Raw genomic sequence first — 17,823 nt, 5'->3', positions numbered from 1 at the left:
TTTCACACTGATCAGAAAACCTCGTTTCTTTCTTTTTGCCCCCATAAACACTCCTTAGGGGCTATAAATCTATACAATGAGCAAGTCAAAGCTCTCACATCTTTGATTAAGGTGAGGTGAAAAGTAATGATGATTATTAGGGAAAAAAGAAAATCAGCACAAAGAAGATGCCTCGTGATAAGATGATGCAGTTTTACAGCAGTTTTGAATCTTGAATTGTAGTAATTCCTACAACTAGTACTGAATCATAGGTTGATACTAATTTATTTTTATCTCTTTAGATAGATACATATTTGCACACGCACATAAAATGCCAAAAATAACACTTCTGCATTTATTTTAAAAGCATCTCATTCATGGCAACTGCAGCTGGATCATAATTACATCACCTCGGATTCTTCTTTTTTTTAATAGGGTGGTGTGCTAACCAAAATACATTACCTAAGTATCACAAACTGTAATATTCAAATACATAAATTTTTATTCATCTGAATGTAGTAGTTTTCAAAGAATGCTATACATTTTAATATTGAAAACTGATGCTTAGTGAATTTTACACATTTTCCAAAGCACAAAGTGATAGGAAAGGATCTGTTGGAATAAGATGTCAAGGGAACAAAGTAATATTGTCTAGAGACTTGACTAGACAGCTAGTAGGATATTGTATTTTGTCTCCTCCAATCATTTGTTCTCTAAAGAGACATGAAAGTCAGTAGCAATGTTTCAGAGACTATAGTGCTGCTGGTCACAAAGCTACTGTACTCTAAATTAGTTAGCATTGTATTTAATTGATTCCCAACAGTTCCATATATATTCAATTTACCCATACTTTAAGTCTCAAAACTAGACCTGGGAGTTGCTCTGAGAACTCTCCTACAAAATTAGGAGTAACAATTTGTGTTTGCAGTGCAACAGGAAAAAACAAACATGTTTGCACATTTATTTTTGCATACAGTAACATTCATGTATTTTTAATCTGTGATTGATAGGGGAAATATAGTTTCTCAAAGCTGAGACAGAAGTAAAGCCCTTCACAGGATTATGTAATATAAAAAGATTCATATTCAGTAAATTAGCACCCCATAAAGTATATGAAAAGTAGCACCTTAAATTCATCTGTTTATGTCTGGTTATTTTGATTTGCAGCAAGCAGAGGATTCACAGAAAGCAAAAGAAAATAACCTGGCAGCAAATATTAAGCCAAATCTCAAAAAAAACCAAATAAAGTGGTGAAAGAAAATCTACTTTTATGCACCTAAGATTCTGACTAATGAGTTGGTTTTTGGGGTTGTTTCTTTTTCCTTCCCCCATTAAATTTATTTTTTCTGAGTAGATCTTGCCCACAGAATAGTTTGTAGTTGACAGAGACTCCAATGGTATTAAATACTAACAGTTGAGTAGTTCTCTGAGCAGTTACCTAACAAGCAGTGTTACGCAAATTATATCTCCGCTGTATGATCTAGCACATATATTCTAGATTGTTCTCTCTATTCTTTATAGCTGAATTGATATGCTGGAAAACAGGATTTTTTTCTTTAGAATTCTTCAGGTTATGCTTCACTGGGAATCATAATCCTATACATGCTTAGTATTGCACTTCTTGCACAGAATTAAAGAATTAGCTAAAAAGATACACAATCATCTGAGTTCTTAGTTTACTTCCATGTAAATTGCTTAGTAACAAAATAGTACAAGAACTGAAAAAATAATACAAACCATTTTCTGATTACTAGATTAAACCAAGTTTTCAAAGAACACTTAACTGTAGCCGAGATCCCCACTTACTAGTTACTATTACACTAATAAGGTTACTTCTACACACATTGTTTCAAATAAAACAGAATATAGTGATAATTAAAGCCACAAGAAAATTAACAGCTCTGTCAAGTGCAACTCTCATTATGATAGCTTACAGCTGACTGAAAAGCTGTTTATAAAATTAGATGGATATTTACATTCTACCAGGATCTAGTATAAGTACTAGCTGAAGGAACTTCCTTTACTTGAAAACATACCAATTGTATTGATCTTACAAAGAGCATCTGAAGACAAAACAGATTTTGTCTGATGATCTCCAAGATTACAACAAAGCAATCATACTTACAACTGCTTTAATTCAATATACTATTATTCAAAAAGGACTGTGAAAGCAACAAAACAACACATTCTTTTAGCACTATGCTAAATTTCAAGCCCCACTGATAAAGTCTACAGCTGCCTGCAAATATGATCTTCAACTCTGAGTTCTTTCAGAGACAGAGCTCTGAGAATGACTGCCATGCCACAGTAATTTTGTCATAGGGTAAGTGTTTCAACAGTCCAAGCAACAAACCTTTTCAAACAGGCTATAAGCAAACATTTGAGCTGCTTGACAGAAAGAAGCAATTGCATAAGACAAATATCTTATGGAATATGTGTCAGCCTATTTGCTCTAAAGATTGTAAGACTCATTTTAGGGAACGCAGCTGTAAGGAATCACTCGTTCATCTGCTTGCTATACAAACTAGGTCCCAGGACAAGAGTAAGGATTCTAGATACTACCATAGTACTATTTCTTAGTATTGTTAACAACAAAAAAGAGTAAGAAGCAAGGCTCACAGTCTGACTTTCAGGAAAGTCCATCTTCAGCAATTTGTGAGCACATTCTTCAAAGTCTAAGCTGCAACAATAGAAAAAAATACTTATTATTTGTGCAACATACGCTACGCTAAAAACATTTCAGAGTTAGATTAATTGTTGGTGCTGAAGCTTCAACTGCTTTGAAATAAAGTCTCTCATTAACATTCAGAAAGCTGTTTGTTTTGCTGGGTTTTTTGTTTGGTTTTTTTAATAAACATTTTTTATTTCATGAGTTCATATCTGAAAATTAATCCAAAGTCATTTGCAGACAATCTGAAAACAAGATGACCCAGATCATTATTACTATTACATCATCTTACAAAATTTAGCAAAACACAAACATGTGAGCTCATTTTGCACATCCTGAAACACACTGAAATGCAAGCACTGTACATAAGCTCCAAAAACAGTATATACCACACTCTTCTCTTTGCACTCCTGTTCTTGCATATTGAAAGACTTTAGCTACCAGTAAGTACCTCCCCGCACCCAAGTATAAGATGAACAAACTTAAGTATGGCAAAAAAGCATTGAACAGTAACTTCAAGAAATTTAAGAGCCTTTCATACATCTCAGCATGGTATTAATTAATATGTCTAATGATCAATACCACAACTACATTATCTCACTCCTCATGCAGGTTCAGACCTGCAGAATATTGTGGACCATGTGTACTTTTAACAACAGAATTGAGTGGAATGCAACAGATGAATCTCTCCTTTTACCCAGGCAACACAGGAGTTATACCATCATGTTTTGATTATTTGTGCCATGTACTGCAAGGGGATTTCATTCTCAAGATGAGTACAAATACAGTACACTTCAGGGTTGGTATCTGTATACTTATTTTCCAAACAATGCAGATGGCAACAGGCCTGAAGAGTACCACACTGCAGAACTCCTTACTCTCAGAAGTGGAGAAACTACAGCATCTCTACTTCAAGCGTGTCACACATTTTCTTCAGAAATTCTTAAGATGCTGTATAAACTGAAGATCACTGACTTTCGTTCACTCAGAAAATTTTGATTACAGCAATCCTCATAGAAAAGTCCCAGTGCACTCCTCAAACATTTTGAAACAAACAGGATTTATCTCAGAATGAGAATTTGGGTACCTATTTGTCAAAATAGTCTGCTTTATACAATTAGGTCAGGCTCCATAAAGAACACTTCCCTGCTTTTTTTTTTTTTTTGAATTGCACACTAAAAAAAGAATTTGAAAAGAAAGAATTCCAGTTCAGCCATTTCAAAAGAATTACACTCATAGGTGTACAAATTATATTTATTTACCTTGACTGAATAGCAAGATAAATTGTACGACGGAAGGAGACCAGGTTAATTTCTGTTTTGTCATGGACAGTAACTTTCTGACCTGGGAAAGAAAAACATGGTTTTGTAAACATTAAGGCAGATATATGTAATCTCTCAGAACGGCTCTATTTACTAAGTCTGTAGCACACTACATAATAATTCTTCTAGAAATATTTAGGACTGTTTAGCAGGTTTATGTATTTTTTTTAATTTATTTTTACAGAGAAGGAAAAAATAAAAATCAGTATTTGCCTCATGTGTAACTAACAAGTAATTATTTAGAGATACAGTTTTAAGACTGTATCTTAACAGTCTTAGCCACTGCAACCTCTGGGTTTAACATTTCTTGTCTACATTATTAGCAAGGTATTTTCTGCATATTTTAACTATACAATGCTTTATGTAGCCTCCTTTATTTTAACAGGAAATTCTTTGTTTCTGTAGTGTGTAGGATCTACGTTACAGCATTCTGCAAAGTTCTGTTTTGTCCTGGAGCAAGTGTAGAAAAATCCATTCCGAACCACAACCATTCTGGGAACACCTTCATTCATAAGATATTCACTATTCCTTCATTCTTTTAAAGTTTGGCAATAGCAATAAATGATGAAAAGTTATGTGAATTCTCATACTTTTCATCAGCCTGGAAGCTCTGCTGTTCTGTGAAATACTCCAGCAAACTGGTGAGGAAATCCATTCTTGGTATTCTACAAGAACCAGATTTGGCTGGCTTTTCAATTACTCACACAGTCTGCACAAACATTTCAGTTATGCTTATCCATCAATTTTTTTCCCTGGGAATCAAATACCTTCTTTGAAAATGCGTAAACGCTGTCTGTTTCCACTAAAGATCAAGAAAGGGGGCTGAACTGAACTGAGAGAGATACAGAGGATGTAAATACAGTTGTAAGAAAACCCGTTCTGATTTTGAAAGTGACTTAAAAATATGATAGAGCACTAGAAAGTGTCCGCAAAGGTTGCCTTTGCTAGTTTTTTAAAGAAGTGTTTTCATGTTCATTATTTTTAATGTCTTATGTTTGCAAGGCTTTTCTCACATGAAACTGGCGTACTCAAGAACAATCAGGCAAAGTTGCTTTTCATTTTCTGCCTGTGCCGAATGCTTCCTTTTAGACCATTACTTTTATACTATTTGCTAGTAAACACTTAGTTCTGAGAATAATTTAAGACGAAAACATCCCTTAACATTTGAACATTCTTAGTTTCGCAAAACATGTAACAAGTTAAGCTTTTTCCTGTTTCATCTACAACCAAACAATCACTAGTAAGGTGCCAGTCATACACTTACCATCTTCATCCTCCTCTTCATCCTCCTCTTCATCTTCCTCACTACTTCCAGCCTCCTGATCTGCTTCAGATTCACTGTCACCTTCATCAAGAATTTCTGAAAGAGCAGTATCCCAGATTAAAGGAATACAAACCACAGTAGTTTCATTACCAAAAAACCTGATCCAACACCTAAGAGTGGAAGGGTGTCTAAGGTGGAGAATGTGGCAGAGCCAAAAAAACCCAGGTGTATCATAACCAAATGAAAAAATAGCTGGAGAAACAGCACTGAACAAAATAGCAGGAATACACTGGAAAGGTCTATGATGAACTGACAGTTATCTGGGACACAAATAGCGTCCACTGTTAAATAATAAATGTTGGTAACAATAGTTGGATAAGTAAACGCCCTATAAATAAGTGTTTAAATATATAAATATTTTATATAAAACACATATACACACACCCCCCTACCTTTCTTCAGCATTTTGTATTTCTCTTCATTTTCCATAAAGTTTGGATCCATCTTGAAAACATCTTTAAAATAAAAGAGAATCTTTATTTAAAATACAAAATGAAGAAAACAACGAATATTTAATTTTAAATTTGTTTTCACGGGGAATGCAGTCATAGAATTATCTTCTGTTTCTAACATACTAAGAACATCCTCTGGGTTGTAGTCATCTTCTAACGGCAACATATGAGTAAACTGATCCTCCTCTTCCACTAGATCTAATCCCTCTGGAATGATGGGATGATCCTTGAAGCCATCCTTCCGTACAGCAAACATGACTTCTATCATATACTGAACACGCATATCAATTTTAGATTCATGCAGAATGTGTCGAAGACGGTCAAAGATTGCTTTGAAAAAAAAACAGAAATGTAAATATGAAAAGGATTTACTAATACAAACACCAAAAAGACAAGTGGTCTGGCTAATTATACTTACCATTAATACCTCTAGGAGAAACTTCTGTTAATTTGAGCCCACTCTCTTTAATAAATCCAATTGCTACTTCAATACTGTCATCAGTAGGCCTTTCAAGAAGCAAAGTGAGCATTTCCAAACATAAAACCTCATGAGCCTATGGAAAGAATATCAGTAAGGAATTAAAATGTACCATGTTACACTATTATTACAGTGATTTAATTGACGGAGCAGTCCAGCCTTTGAGGCTGCCACAACACACTTGTTTAATCACACACACTAGCCAACAGTAGTGGGACAAAGCTAATTAATAGGAAGTAAAAATTTCAAATACAATTTTACCGCCTGTATTTACACCAACTTTGTAGTGAACGTGACTATGCTATTGAAATGAAAAAGCAAGCAATGAAAAACATTTTGCCGTTAAGAAAAAAATAGAATGCATTTCCAAGAAGCAAATAAAACAGCACTTATGTTACAGAAACTAGTTCTAAGTGCATTGCGCCTATAATTAAATCAGGTCTTCCAGGATCAGGCATATAAGCAAATGGCACATCTCAGATTAGTTTCTTTACTAAAATGCTGTATATTGCCAATGTATGCCTGAAACACTGCTTCTTGCCATTATTTAGAAATCAGGATACTCCAATTTAACACATAAAACAGTGGCATAGAGCTGGATACAAATTTGATTTAGATGCAACAGTCTAGTTCTGCCTACACAGAAGTCAGATGACAGTGTGGCAAGAAAACTCTGTTTAAGATCTGTGGGACAGAGCCTCAGGTGAAGCTTGCTTTGCATCAAGATTTGCCGGAATACTAACTCAAACATATTTACGAAGTCTGCGGAAGCCCTAGAGTATAAGTGCAATGGTAAGCGATGATAACTGCATAGGCAATTACCAATGTCTTTTTAGAAAAGGTCCTAACAACTTACAGCAGGCATTAAAAGGACACCTGAACTCGGATTTTCAGTAACCTTTAAAACAGGGAGAGCATCTTCACTTAGGCTACTGCTGTCTTGAAACTAAAGAAATAGCCATATAGGGTTTGGATTGAGTAGAAACATGAAGTAACATACCACGTTCTGATTCATCAAATGTGCAACAAACTTTGAAGATGTTAGACAGAGTTGCTGCAAAACAAATAAAATAAGAAATTTTAACACAGCTTATATGGAAGAAAAAAAAAAAATCTACTTACTAAAATTTGTGCATCTCAATCAAATTAAGTCATGAAACTATTTTGGGATACTGATAGTTGTTCACAGTTAGGACTGTAGGCGCTTAAAAAAAACCTAATCACAGTAACAACTCAGAATAGGTTGTCAAGCTTTCATGATACTCTAATACTACTATACTTAATGTACTAATGATAGGTCCCGACCCACAGGTCTTGGTTGTGTTCCTTTGAAGTATGTAATTTGAACACACTTGATACAAGGTTAACACAGCAGAATTACAAGTTTCAGCATGTTGCTGCTTCACATTTTACATACCTTATCATTTCTGCGATATCCTTTGCGAAAATTTAGTATCAACCTCTTGAGAATCAATTCACCAATATTTGGAAACTTTGAATTGATAATTGCCACAAGAGCTGCATAAACATGGGTAAAAATTGGAGAGGCACTCTGAGCTTGCAAAATAGATCTAGACAGCAATCCCCTGTAAAAATACGTAAGTTTAAGGTTTTGCTGGTAACAAAACATTTGATATTTTTATTCAGTACATAACACATAGAATAGTATCACACAGTTGGAATAGTCAGAAGATACTAGATGGTCGTTTTCAAACTATTGTTTATCATGCTGCAAATGCAGTTTTGCAAAATATGCTGCTCAAATGTGTCTGAGCCAAAAAAATTCTTAAAATGATACCTTATCTTTCATTAAATACTATTCCTATTAGAACTACATTTGAAAATAAGCACATAAAAAGTCTTCATCTTGTATCCTGCAATTATCCCTTTTTAACCCCAATGCAGGCTCTTCTTAGCTTTGAAATTTGTATGATTGTGCTGCTTCTTTTCCTCGGTTGAAAAAACAAAATCCTGTTTGTGACTGAAAAAATATCTGATCTGCAACTATTTATGAAAAACACAGAACTGTGTTCTAGTATAATGATAACTTAAACAAGCAAAACAAACTTCCAAGAAATAAAAATTACATTTCCATAGAAGGTCCCTAACAATAGAGATCTACCTAGCAGTAATAAAACTGAATGTTCGGTAAAACCAGAATGGGCAAAGTAATGCTTTTCAATGCTTTTCTCAAATGAAACTGCGTATTTTCAACATAATTATTATGTTTTGGAACTGAGAACTGATTATAAAAGACTACTACTTAGAGCCTAAATGAATGTAAACACAGGGCTCATGAGATAATAGCTCTTCTATTGTACTAATGGTCTCTCTTACATTTATATCAAGACTAAAGTCTAAAAAGAATCTGAGACTTCTTCCCCCTCTCAGTTTTGCTTTTCCTAATGCTTTAGCACATAGAATTTGACTTTTGCTGTATTACTCCATTACAAATGGGTGAGGCAAAAAAAAAAAGCCCTCCAAACGTGAATCTTCAAAGTGCACACTGGTATCCAACTCTATCTTCCCTGTGATCTATTGAAGTCTTCCAAAAAACCTCCTACATGGTACTAAACACAAACTGCATAAGGACCTTATTCCTACTTACTCTGGAGTTGACAAATGGAATAGAACTCATTTCATACTAGTGCACAGAAACAGAATATTTCATTTTGAAACTATTAGTTCCTTCTCATTTACAAACTGAAACTGGTCTGGTTCAGATCCTATTTACCCTCTAGTTAGAAAACTCAGAAAAGCACTTTACAGCTAGGTAAAACTTCATGTCATTACATTTATACACACCTTTGTGCAAATTTGGAAGTCAAAATTAAGTGTAAGAAGAAGGGAAATGGTGCCACTTTCCATCTACATTATTTTGAAGTTAATAAGCTTATAAGCCACACACAAAACTTCCAGAGACAAGTGTATTCTAAAAATACTCAATAAGCTCATTTTTAAGCTAAAATATTACTGCTTGTATGAAAATTAAGTTTTGGGGACATGAAATGCAGGCAAGTAAAAAGCAGTTCTACAACAGACTGTTTGAGATTTCATTATTACTTTCAACAGAAATCACATTCAGGAACTACTTGCTCACTCTCTAGATTTTACTTAACTCTCTTCTGTTATTTTTATGCTATTTGCAGGATTCTGATCTTCCCATCAGGTATGACATACATGAAAGTAACACATTCCTTAGCTATAACCTCCTGAAATAACAGTGATTAAGTTGTGACAGAAAAAGCGTTGCTATCTGTTTGAAATCTAACAGAATTATTTCTGGATATTTTGTTCAAAGGCTTTTTTTGGTGGTGGTAGTTTGGCTTTGTTTGTTTAAATGGTAGCCAATCCAAGAAAGCCATACTCCTTTCAACTAGCGTATTTAACCTCTATTGACATCAAAATTAAAGCAAGGAGAGTCATCATACAGTACTTGCAGTCACCATGACTGAGTACTGAGCTCAGATAACATAATAATCTTTTCTCTACATTACAACAATAAACAATTCAGCCAGATTAACTGTAGTAAAACCTTGTTTTGCTAAATACTGGCTACAGATATTATTTGTCCCACAGAAAAAAACTGCGGAATACAAAAGTAAATAGACAGAGACACCTGTAAATTCCAAGTCATTCAAGTAAAATACGTAGGCAAAACCTTTAAGAAAAGGAAACATATACTATCTGTTGCACTCCTCTTTCTCCAAGCACACAATCCCTTCCCCGCTGGCCCCTTCCCCAAGTAGGGGACTACTCTGCACAGGACAAAATAGCCTAAGGTTAATTTTCAAATCTGACTAGCATCCATACACTACACATAGCACACAGTGATGTATGCATGAACAGTACACATATTAGCAGAAAAGCAAAAGAATTGTTTTAAAATACTAAGACTTACCTTCCCCGAACAATATTTTCCTGAAGGAGCTCATGAATGATATTTTCTATATTAGAAACGTTCACTTTATTGACAAGGCCATTGATCGACTTCTTCAAGGCTTCCCAACTCATCCTCTGATATGCCAAACTATTACAAAGGTATCACAAATTATTGATGCACGAATTTGAGGTAGCACCGAGTGAATTTTTATATAAATATGAAAACATGAATGTAAGTTGTAATAAGTAAAATAGGTAAGAAAACATTCACTGCATAAATTTGAAGACTAGTTCACAGTTATACATTTAACTACTAGGAAATCACTGAACCAACATGATACACCAAAATGTAATTCTTCGCAGATATGGTATAACCCACTATGTTCAGTTTTCTAAGATATTCTAAAAAAAACCCCTTGTTATGTTCTGTATCCCACTTTTCCATTTGCACTTTGCAGCAGAAGCAGGTACAGTCATAATCCGATTCTTTTACCTTTCTTCTGATAACAATATACCCTCAAAGGAATGATCACAGCCCTCAAGAGGTATCCTATTTTCACCAACATTGACTATAAACCTTTTACTGTTTTACTTTTCAGTAAAAATTCTAACATGTTACTTTCGACTCACCTATTTTTATCAGTGATTTGCTCTTGCATCATCCTGAGCTTGGCAGGCGGAATATACGCACCACCTGTGCGAGTAAGGATTGGATCCACTTCTTCTTTCTTCTTCTTTGAAGTGGTCTCATCATGAGCAACCGAGCTCTGGACTGTCGACCTCTCTGGACTCCTACGATCAGGTGATGAGTATCTTCTCTGCTTCTTTCGATCAGATTCTCTCTCCTCCCATTTCTCATGATGCCTCTCTCTCCCCCTTTCCATCCTTCTAAAAAAAAAACCCACAAACAACCACAAAACACCCAAGGGTTCATGAAAAGTTTTCACGTATTACTCTAAAATGATTATTTTATTACTGATTAAGAAAGGGCTTGATACTCACCTTCCTTCTGAAGTTCTGTCATCATAGTATTCCCTTCTTGAATATTCCTGATCATATCTGCTGTCATCAGAGTACCTTCTCTTTCTGGGAGATGGAGACCTGTCACGCTCTGTATCCCTACTTGCAACCCAAGACACAAAATTCTTAGTAATAGGCTTAGAAAAGCAATGCTATTAATATCTACTTGCAACACAACATTACACATATACTAACTGTTCCGCTTCTGCAACCTGAGTTTCAATATACACATCGTTCAAATAGAAGATGCTCCTCTTATAATAATTTGTCAGCAAAAAGTAATCAAAAAATCAAGAGAAGCACCGTAAAAGGAAGCTCCTCCTAGAACTTAAATGCTAAATGGTAAGAACATCAAATACCAAAGGTAAATTCAGAACTGTGCATTCCTTGGAACATATGCATTCATTTGTTCCACCTACTTTTGCCTGTGTAGCATGAAACAGAATAGACACTATTAGAAAAAAATGATATTGTGTTTAGTACAAGAGGTTTAATTCCAATTAAAATATAAAAGTAAACGGGTTCATCTCATGCCTTGGTAGATTGCACTTGAAATGATATTTCTCCACCTCCTGCTGGCATCAATAATCTTGCTCTAAAGTGACAATTGTGGTATCAGCAATATGCGAGCCCAAGCAAAAAGCTGGCATCTAATTTCCATTTTCAAGTCCCGTGACAATTTAACTGAATGTTAAGGATTTTTTAAAGATTTAGCTTTAATAACAAATCTATTTAACTACTGCTATATTGATGTTCAAGTATTTTATTAAACCTACACTTATTTTTCACTGCTCAGTTATGGTAACATATAAAGAGAAACAGAACCCTATTTTTTTTTTTTTTTTTTTTTTTTTAACATAGCTAACTCACTATGCGAGTTGTATATACAGAATTGTAGGGTATAAAAATCAACCATTCTACCTGTCCTCTGGAGACAAACTTCTTTGGCGTGAACTGTAGTTTTCCTTCCTTTCGTAACTGGAACCATGCTTTAAGAAAACAAAGAAAAAAAAAAATCAAGCTCCAACATATGTTAATTACTGTAAGCACATATATCTTGAGATCAAAGCATTCCATGTCTTGGGTTCCTTACTCCTTCACAAGAAGTAAGGGTCATCAAAGAAAGCTGATGGCAGTCAGTTATGACAAGGAGAGCTGGTTCTAAATAACAAGCAGTTAAGCAGCTGGACTCCCTGCTACAGGATGCTGCAGATGCCAAATGCTTACATGCGTTCAAGAGACCGGACAAACACTGAAGAAAAATTCACATGGGTTACTGAAGAAATTATCTGGCTCAGGAAGCTGCAAATAGGCAGACACTAGGAGAGTATGTGGGTTGAGTACTTTTTTGGTTGCCCTGTTCCTAAACGTTTCAAGGCATCTGCTATTGATTACTGCCAGAGACTAGAATAGATAGACCTTTGGTCTGCCTTTCCTGCTTCCTTCTTCAATACGCCATTTTACACTTTGTTGCATCACATGCAATACCATTAACAGAATTCTACCACTTCTTGTTTGAAGAGTGTCTTTCTTCTCTCCTAAAGATCCCCTTTATTGCATAATTTTTCCTTACCTTCCTCCTTTTCACTAACCATGATTTATTTTCTCATGAGTTATTCCTAGCTTTATACATTATAAACATCTAAGTTACACTGTTCCGCTTGACAGATCCTGGAAGTAAATTTAATTCTGGATTTTTGAAATGTAAGTTTGTAGGATTGTTTAAGCGATAAACACTTAAATAGTTTACAGTAAATCCTGTAGTCTGAACCATGACATATAATTATGGAGTCACACACAAAAATTGGGAGTCTGACAGCATCTACAACACACATAGAAAGACACTGACCTCATCAAGATGTTGAAAAACTACTTTGGTACAGCTAAGAAGCAGCTTTTATGACTTCTATACTTCCATTGTAAGGGCCCTCTCTTCCCTTAAAATATTATTTGTGATTTTTCAGAACCACAATCTTATGTTATCAGCCAGTGATCAGCTGTGAAATAGGTAATACTTTACCTTGATGCAGAAACTCAACACAAGGACTTGCTTATGCACCTTGACTGAACTTTTTGCAGAAATATTCATCTCATTTGTTGCAGTGGCATTCTATCCATTACATGCTGGCACACTAGTTTTTGCCCCACTAAAGAACCAGTTAAAACTGTTGGTTAGTAGAATACAATGCCACCTTCTTCATAAGCTGTCATTGTTTAACCCCTGCCAACAACTAAGCAGCACCCAGCCACTCGCTCACTCCCCCCCAGTGGGATGGGGGAGAGAATCGGAGGGTAAAAGTGAGAAAACTCCTGGGCTGAGTTAAAGACAGTTTAACAAATAAAGCAAAAATTGTGCATGCAAGCAAAGCAAAACAAGGAATTCATTCACTACTTCCCATCGGCAGGCAGGTGTTCAGCCACCTCCAGGAAAGCAGGGCTCCATCACACCTAACGGTGACTTGGGAAGACAAATGCCATCATTCCAAACATTCTCCCCTTCCTTCTTCTTCCCCCAGCTTTATACACCAAGCATGACATCATATGGTGTGGAATATCCCTTTGGTCAGCTGTCCCAGCTGTGTCCCCTCCCAGCTTCTTGTGCCCCCCCCAGCCTGCTCGCTGGTGGGGTGGGGTGAGAAGCAGAAAAGGCCTTGACCCTGTGTAAGCACTGCTCAGCAGCAACGAAAACACCCCTGTGTTATCAACACTGTTTCCAGCACAAATCCAAAACATAGCCCCACACTAGCCACTATGAAGAAAATTAACTCTGCCCCAGCCAAAACCAGCACATAAGCAGACCCTGATGGGCAGTAACACCCAACGATCTCCAAAAACTTAATTAGAAAGAAAAGTATCTTTACTAAGTGGCAAGTGTGGTGTTTACAATGAGCTGTGCAAGTAAAATCAACATTGACTGAGGCTTCCTAAAGAAATAATAGCAACACAAAAATTATGAGCATCATCCTATCAATAGACTGATGAGACTGACTTGCTATCACTCAAACTGGTGTATATATACATGTAAATATACATATTTATATTTTTCAGGCTGCTATAACATATCCTAGAATATAGTCTTCTCTAGGGTACATTTCTAACACTGTGTTAAAATTATTCCCAGTATTATCTTGCCTGAACCAAGACAATGGTACAAAACAAATGCATTGCATCATTTACTGGGTGTATGCATCCCTACAAAAGAACATCCATCTGACAATTTAATTCCAGAGTAACATTACCTTTGATGACAAAGCTAGTACAAGAAATTCTCATACTTTCACCATGGTTTTCTTCCCCTTTCAATACTCATTTGTGGGACTATACCATGTAGCAGATCACTGAAATAATTCAAGGTTAAAAAGAGTCCTTAAGTTGTTAGGCTTTTTTCCCCAAAATAACATAATGCAAGACCATATCCTAAGCTTCCAAGAAACTGGTAATTAAAGTCTTTGAAAAACACAGAACAGTTACTGTATTTGAATAATATTTAGCAGATGGGAAGAGGTGGGCCTTTTTAGGATGATCCATTCTCATGAGTTCTACATCATCTACCTTTGCCCAAGCAGACCAAAAAAGGCACGTGTTCACAGAAATAAAACAATGTTACAGACATCTCTGTATTTGGCAGTTCTCATGTCTCTTGCAAAAGGAGCTATGTTTGCTGAAGAACTTGTCACCCTCGGCTCTTTGTGACCAGGCTTTCTGCCACAAGTTAGCCTTCTTCCTTGTCCATTTTGATCAAAATTATTAATGGAAAGTGTCCAAACAGTGTGCTTTCGCTAACTGGCTTATTTTGACAGATGAGGGAGCACTACCATAACCACCAGATTGGGAAGATATGAGAAGGTATCAAACCTGTCCCTCAAGCATCCCTATTAAAAACCACTTCAGTCAGAAAAGTTGGAACCAAAAGAGTGAAGAAGCCTATGCAGGGTTGAACTCTAGAAACACAGGCAGAGAAAAACCATAGATTTGAGACAGCGTATGAGAAGAGTATTGCTCCGCTAACCTGTCCCAATTTTAGTGTACTTTACAAATATGGCATTTCTAAACCACCATTTTAGAAGAGTAATTTTAAACCCATTTTTTTCTTCTTGCATTCTAAAAATCATTCCCATCCATTCAGAAACGTACCACACAGCTTTTAAAAGGGAAAGCTTTAACTTTCACAGTAAGAAATAGTTGCCACATTAACTGCTACTTCCTACCCCTTTATCTTTTCATTTTAACATCACTGTTAATTTTTCAACACCTCTTTTCTTCATTCCTCCACGTGCTTATGTTCTTTGTTGAGCCATCATTCATTCAGTCACTTTTCACCAACTACTTTATGTCATTACATGCTAATAACGTTCAGAACTGCCACTGTTCGGACAACAAGCATTAGAGACAACAGTAATTCACTGACTTCATAGTAATATTTCTCTTGTAAACAGCTGCTGTCAGTTACAGATATTGTTTGCTTTACATTCAGGGAGTTTTATTTAACACAACATCAACTGCAAACCTAATCACCAGCAATAAGGGAATAATCAAACCCCACAATTTAGGTTTAAGAACACTTACATTTACTTGTGTCACCCTGCTCTTCATCTTGACTTCCTACTTTTTATGAAGTTCTGAATGCACAGCAATGAGACAATCCAAGGCGGAGTTCAGCGTATGAAAAGCATTTCATCTATAATGCACAGAAGACAATCAAAACCTTTCTCCTGCACCCGGTGCTGGAACCTGCACTTCTAATTTATTCTTTACAGCTATGCTTGCATAACTCCTTAAAACAAAACAAACAGGCCCCCCAAACCTAGTCAGATCTCTTCAAGGCTATACAGCACCTGTCGTAGGCGGGAGTTCACCAGCACCACCGCCGCGGCCACTCGGCACAGCCAGCCGCGAGACACGGCGGCCAGGCCGCGGCAGAGGATGCCCAGGCCCTGCTCACAGGCCCAGCCACAGGGCGCCCAGCCCCGGCCCCGGCCGACCACCGAGCTCTCCGCGGGGCTGCGTCACCGCCCGACCCGCGTCCCCCCGCCCGCTGCTGAGCTGCGACCTGAGAGGGGAGGCCGCGACCACCCAACCCGCAGGCGGACCCGGCCGGCGAGCGGCGCCCGGGGGCTCCCCCCCCACTCCCGGGGGAAAAGGCGGGAAGGGGAGAAGGGCGACCCGCCGCCCCGTCCGCGGCAGGGCTGTCGCCAACCGCCCGCGGCCCACCGAGCTCCGCACCTACCGCCCACGGCCGCGCACGGCCAGAAGCAGCGTCGCTTCCGGCGGAACGCGGCGCACAATGAGCGCCCGGAGCCCAGGCCCCGCCCGGCGGCGGCGTTCGGCGCGCGCACGTAGACGGCTACAGCCCTGTGAGCAGCGCAGGGGGAGCGCGAGGTTCCGGTCGTCCGGGCACCGCTGCATGACGGGAAACGTAGTTCTGCGGCGGCGGCGCGGCCGTCGGCCATCTTACGGGCCCGGCCGCGGCGTCGCCCGGGAGCTGCGCGGCGGGTGCGGGGGGCCGCGTTCACCGGCCGCGTCCCTCCTATAAAGATGTTTGTCGCGGTTGTTGCAGGGGAGGAAAAAAAAACGAACCAGCGGGAAACAAGCCGACAGAGTGACTCCTAAGTGAGTCGGAGCCTACAGCAGGCATATCGCTCCTTTCGGTTCAGCCTGCACTTCCCTAGTGCCGACTTCTTCTCGGGTGAAGGCATCTCAGAAAAAACAACCCCATTGCTACCAGATGTACGAGGTTCCTGTCAGAAATATAGGTAATGGCAAACAAGCACTCACCTTGCATCCCTTAAGGAAGAGAAGTTGTCCAAAGTCTTCCAGCATCTCTGTAAAATTTACTGAATTAGTACTGAGTGAATTCAGTACACCTGCCCCTTGAATAACACCTGTAGCACACAATTCCGTCCCTTAGGCGTGAGCTGCTGGTTAAACATTACTTGAAATATGTCCAGGACATACTTAACACATTATACCATGTTGAGAGTTACAATGCTGTTAGGATACCTGCTTATTAGAGGAGGTTTTTTTGGCCTCTAAAAGTTTGAAGTAATTGAGCACCACTGATTCACGCTAACTGAGGGCCTGTGGCTTATTATAGGCACAAATCTGTTTGGATTGTGGAAAGTAATTAAATGCATAGGAAGGGGAAAAAAAAGGAAAATGCTATGTAAGGTCTTAAAATGCTTACGGTTCATTTTCAGCTCTTGTCAGATAATGAAAAAAACCTCTTAGAGGACACAGCAGATCAGGGTCAGAAAGGCATTAATTCAGCCAAGAGCCAGATGGTTTCTGCAGGGACATCTATAAGCGAGCTGTGCGGCAGCACCGCTGCGCTGCAGACCGCCAGCATCCACGTGCAAGTCCCTGTGCATGCATATGTAGTGGGACACAGTATTTGCTAAGGGGAAGAAGGTGGCAACGAGGTGGGAGCAATGCTGGGAAAATGCTACTCACAATTTCCCCTTTCAAACAGAAGGGAGAAACACATCAACAGCAGAGTAATTCTGATGAGCTGTAGTGTACGTTGGCCTTATGCTGACTCACAGCCAAAAGTACGTTGTTATCTGCTAATGCATTCCTTGCATTCCTCCCACAGCTGAAATTTGCTCAACTATGATATTCATAGACCAATCCACAAGATTGTTTCCCAGGAGTGGCAGGTATTTGCCTGCAGCATCCCTGCAAGGACCAGGGAGTGAAAG

The 17,823-nt window shown here is 38.1% G+C and overlaps 1 protein-coding gene across 6 annotated transcripts in view; it reads right to left on the bottom strand.

Annotated features, from left to right (window-relative positions):
- The window catches only part of CWC22 (CWC22 spliceosome associated protein), a 34,091-nt gene extending 17,671 nt beyond the window's left edge, over nucleotides 1–16,420 (bottom strand). For 2 of the 6 annotated variants that reach the window (XM_076342494.1, XM_076342499.1), the window contains exons 1-14: nucleotides 16,353–16,420; nucleotides 15,692–15,803; nucleotides 12,047–12,114; nucleotides 11,108–11,227; nucleotides 10,736–10,993; nucleotides 10,125–10,253; nucleotides 7,641–7,809; nucleotides 7,224–7,277; nucleotides 6,164–6,299; nucleotides 5,869–6,075; nucleotides 5,686–5,748; nucleotides 5,234–5,329; nucleotides 3,910–3,991; nucleotides 2,599–2,659 (exon numbers count right to left, since the gene is read on the bottom strand). In XM_076342494.1, the coding sequence (XP_076198609.1) occupies nucleotides 2,599–2,659; nucleotides 3,910–3,991; nucleotides 5,234–5,329; nucleotides 5,686–5,748; nucleotides 5,869–6,075; nucleotides 6,164–6,299; nucleotides 7,224–7,277; nucleotides 7,641–7,809; nucleotides 10,125–10,253; nucleotides 10,736–10,993; nucleotides 11,108–11,227; nucleotides 12,047–12,114; nucleotides 15,692–15,718 (1,470 nt within the window). In that variant the 5' untranslated portion in view covers nucleotides 15,719–15,803; nucleotides 16,353–16,420. Of the gene's footprint in view, nucleotides 1–2,598; nucleotides 2,660–3,909; nucleotides 3,992–5,233; nucleotides 5,330–5,685; nucleotides 5,749–5,868; nucleotides 6,076–6,163; nucleotides 6,300–7,223; nucleotides 7,278–7,640; nucleotides 7,810–10,124; nucleotides 10,254–10,735; nucleotides 10,994–11,107; nucleotides 11,228–12,046; nucleotides 12,115–15,691; nucleotides 15,804–15,960; nucleotides 16,086–16,348 lie in introns of those variants that run through there. The other 4 variants (XM_076342498.1, XM_076342497.1, XM_076342495.1 and 1 more) reach the window with 4 other exon arrangements.
- Between the last annotated feature and the right edge of the window lie 1,403 nt (nucleotides 16,421–17,823).

Source organism: Aptenodytes patagonicus, chromosome 6, assembly GCF_965638725.1.
Source record: "Aptenodytes patagonicus chromosome 6, bAptPat1.pri.cur, whole genome shotgun sequence".
Taxonomy (NCBI): Eukaryota; Metazoa; Chordata; class Aves; order Sphenisciformes; family Spheniscidae; genus Aptenodytes; species Aptenodytes patagonicus.
This window is presented reverse-complemented; position numbering and strand designations above follow the sequence as displayed.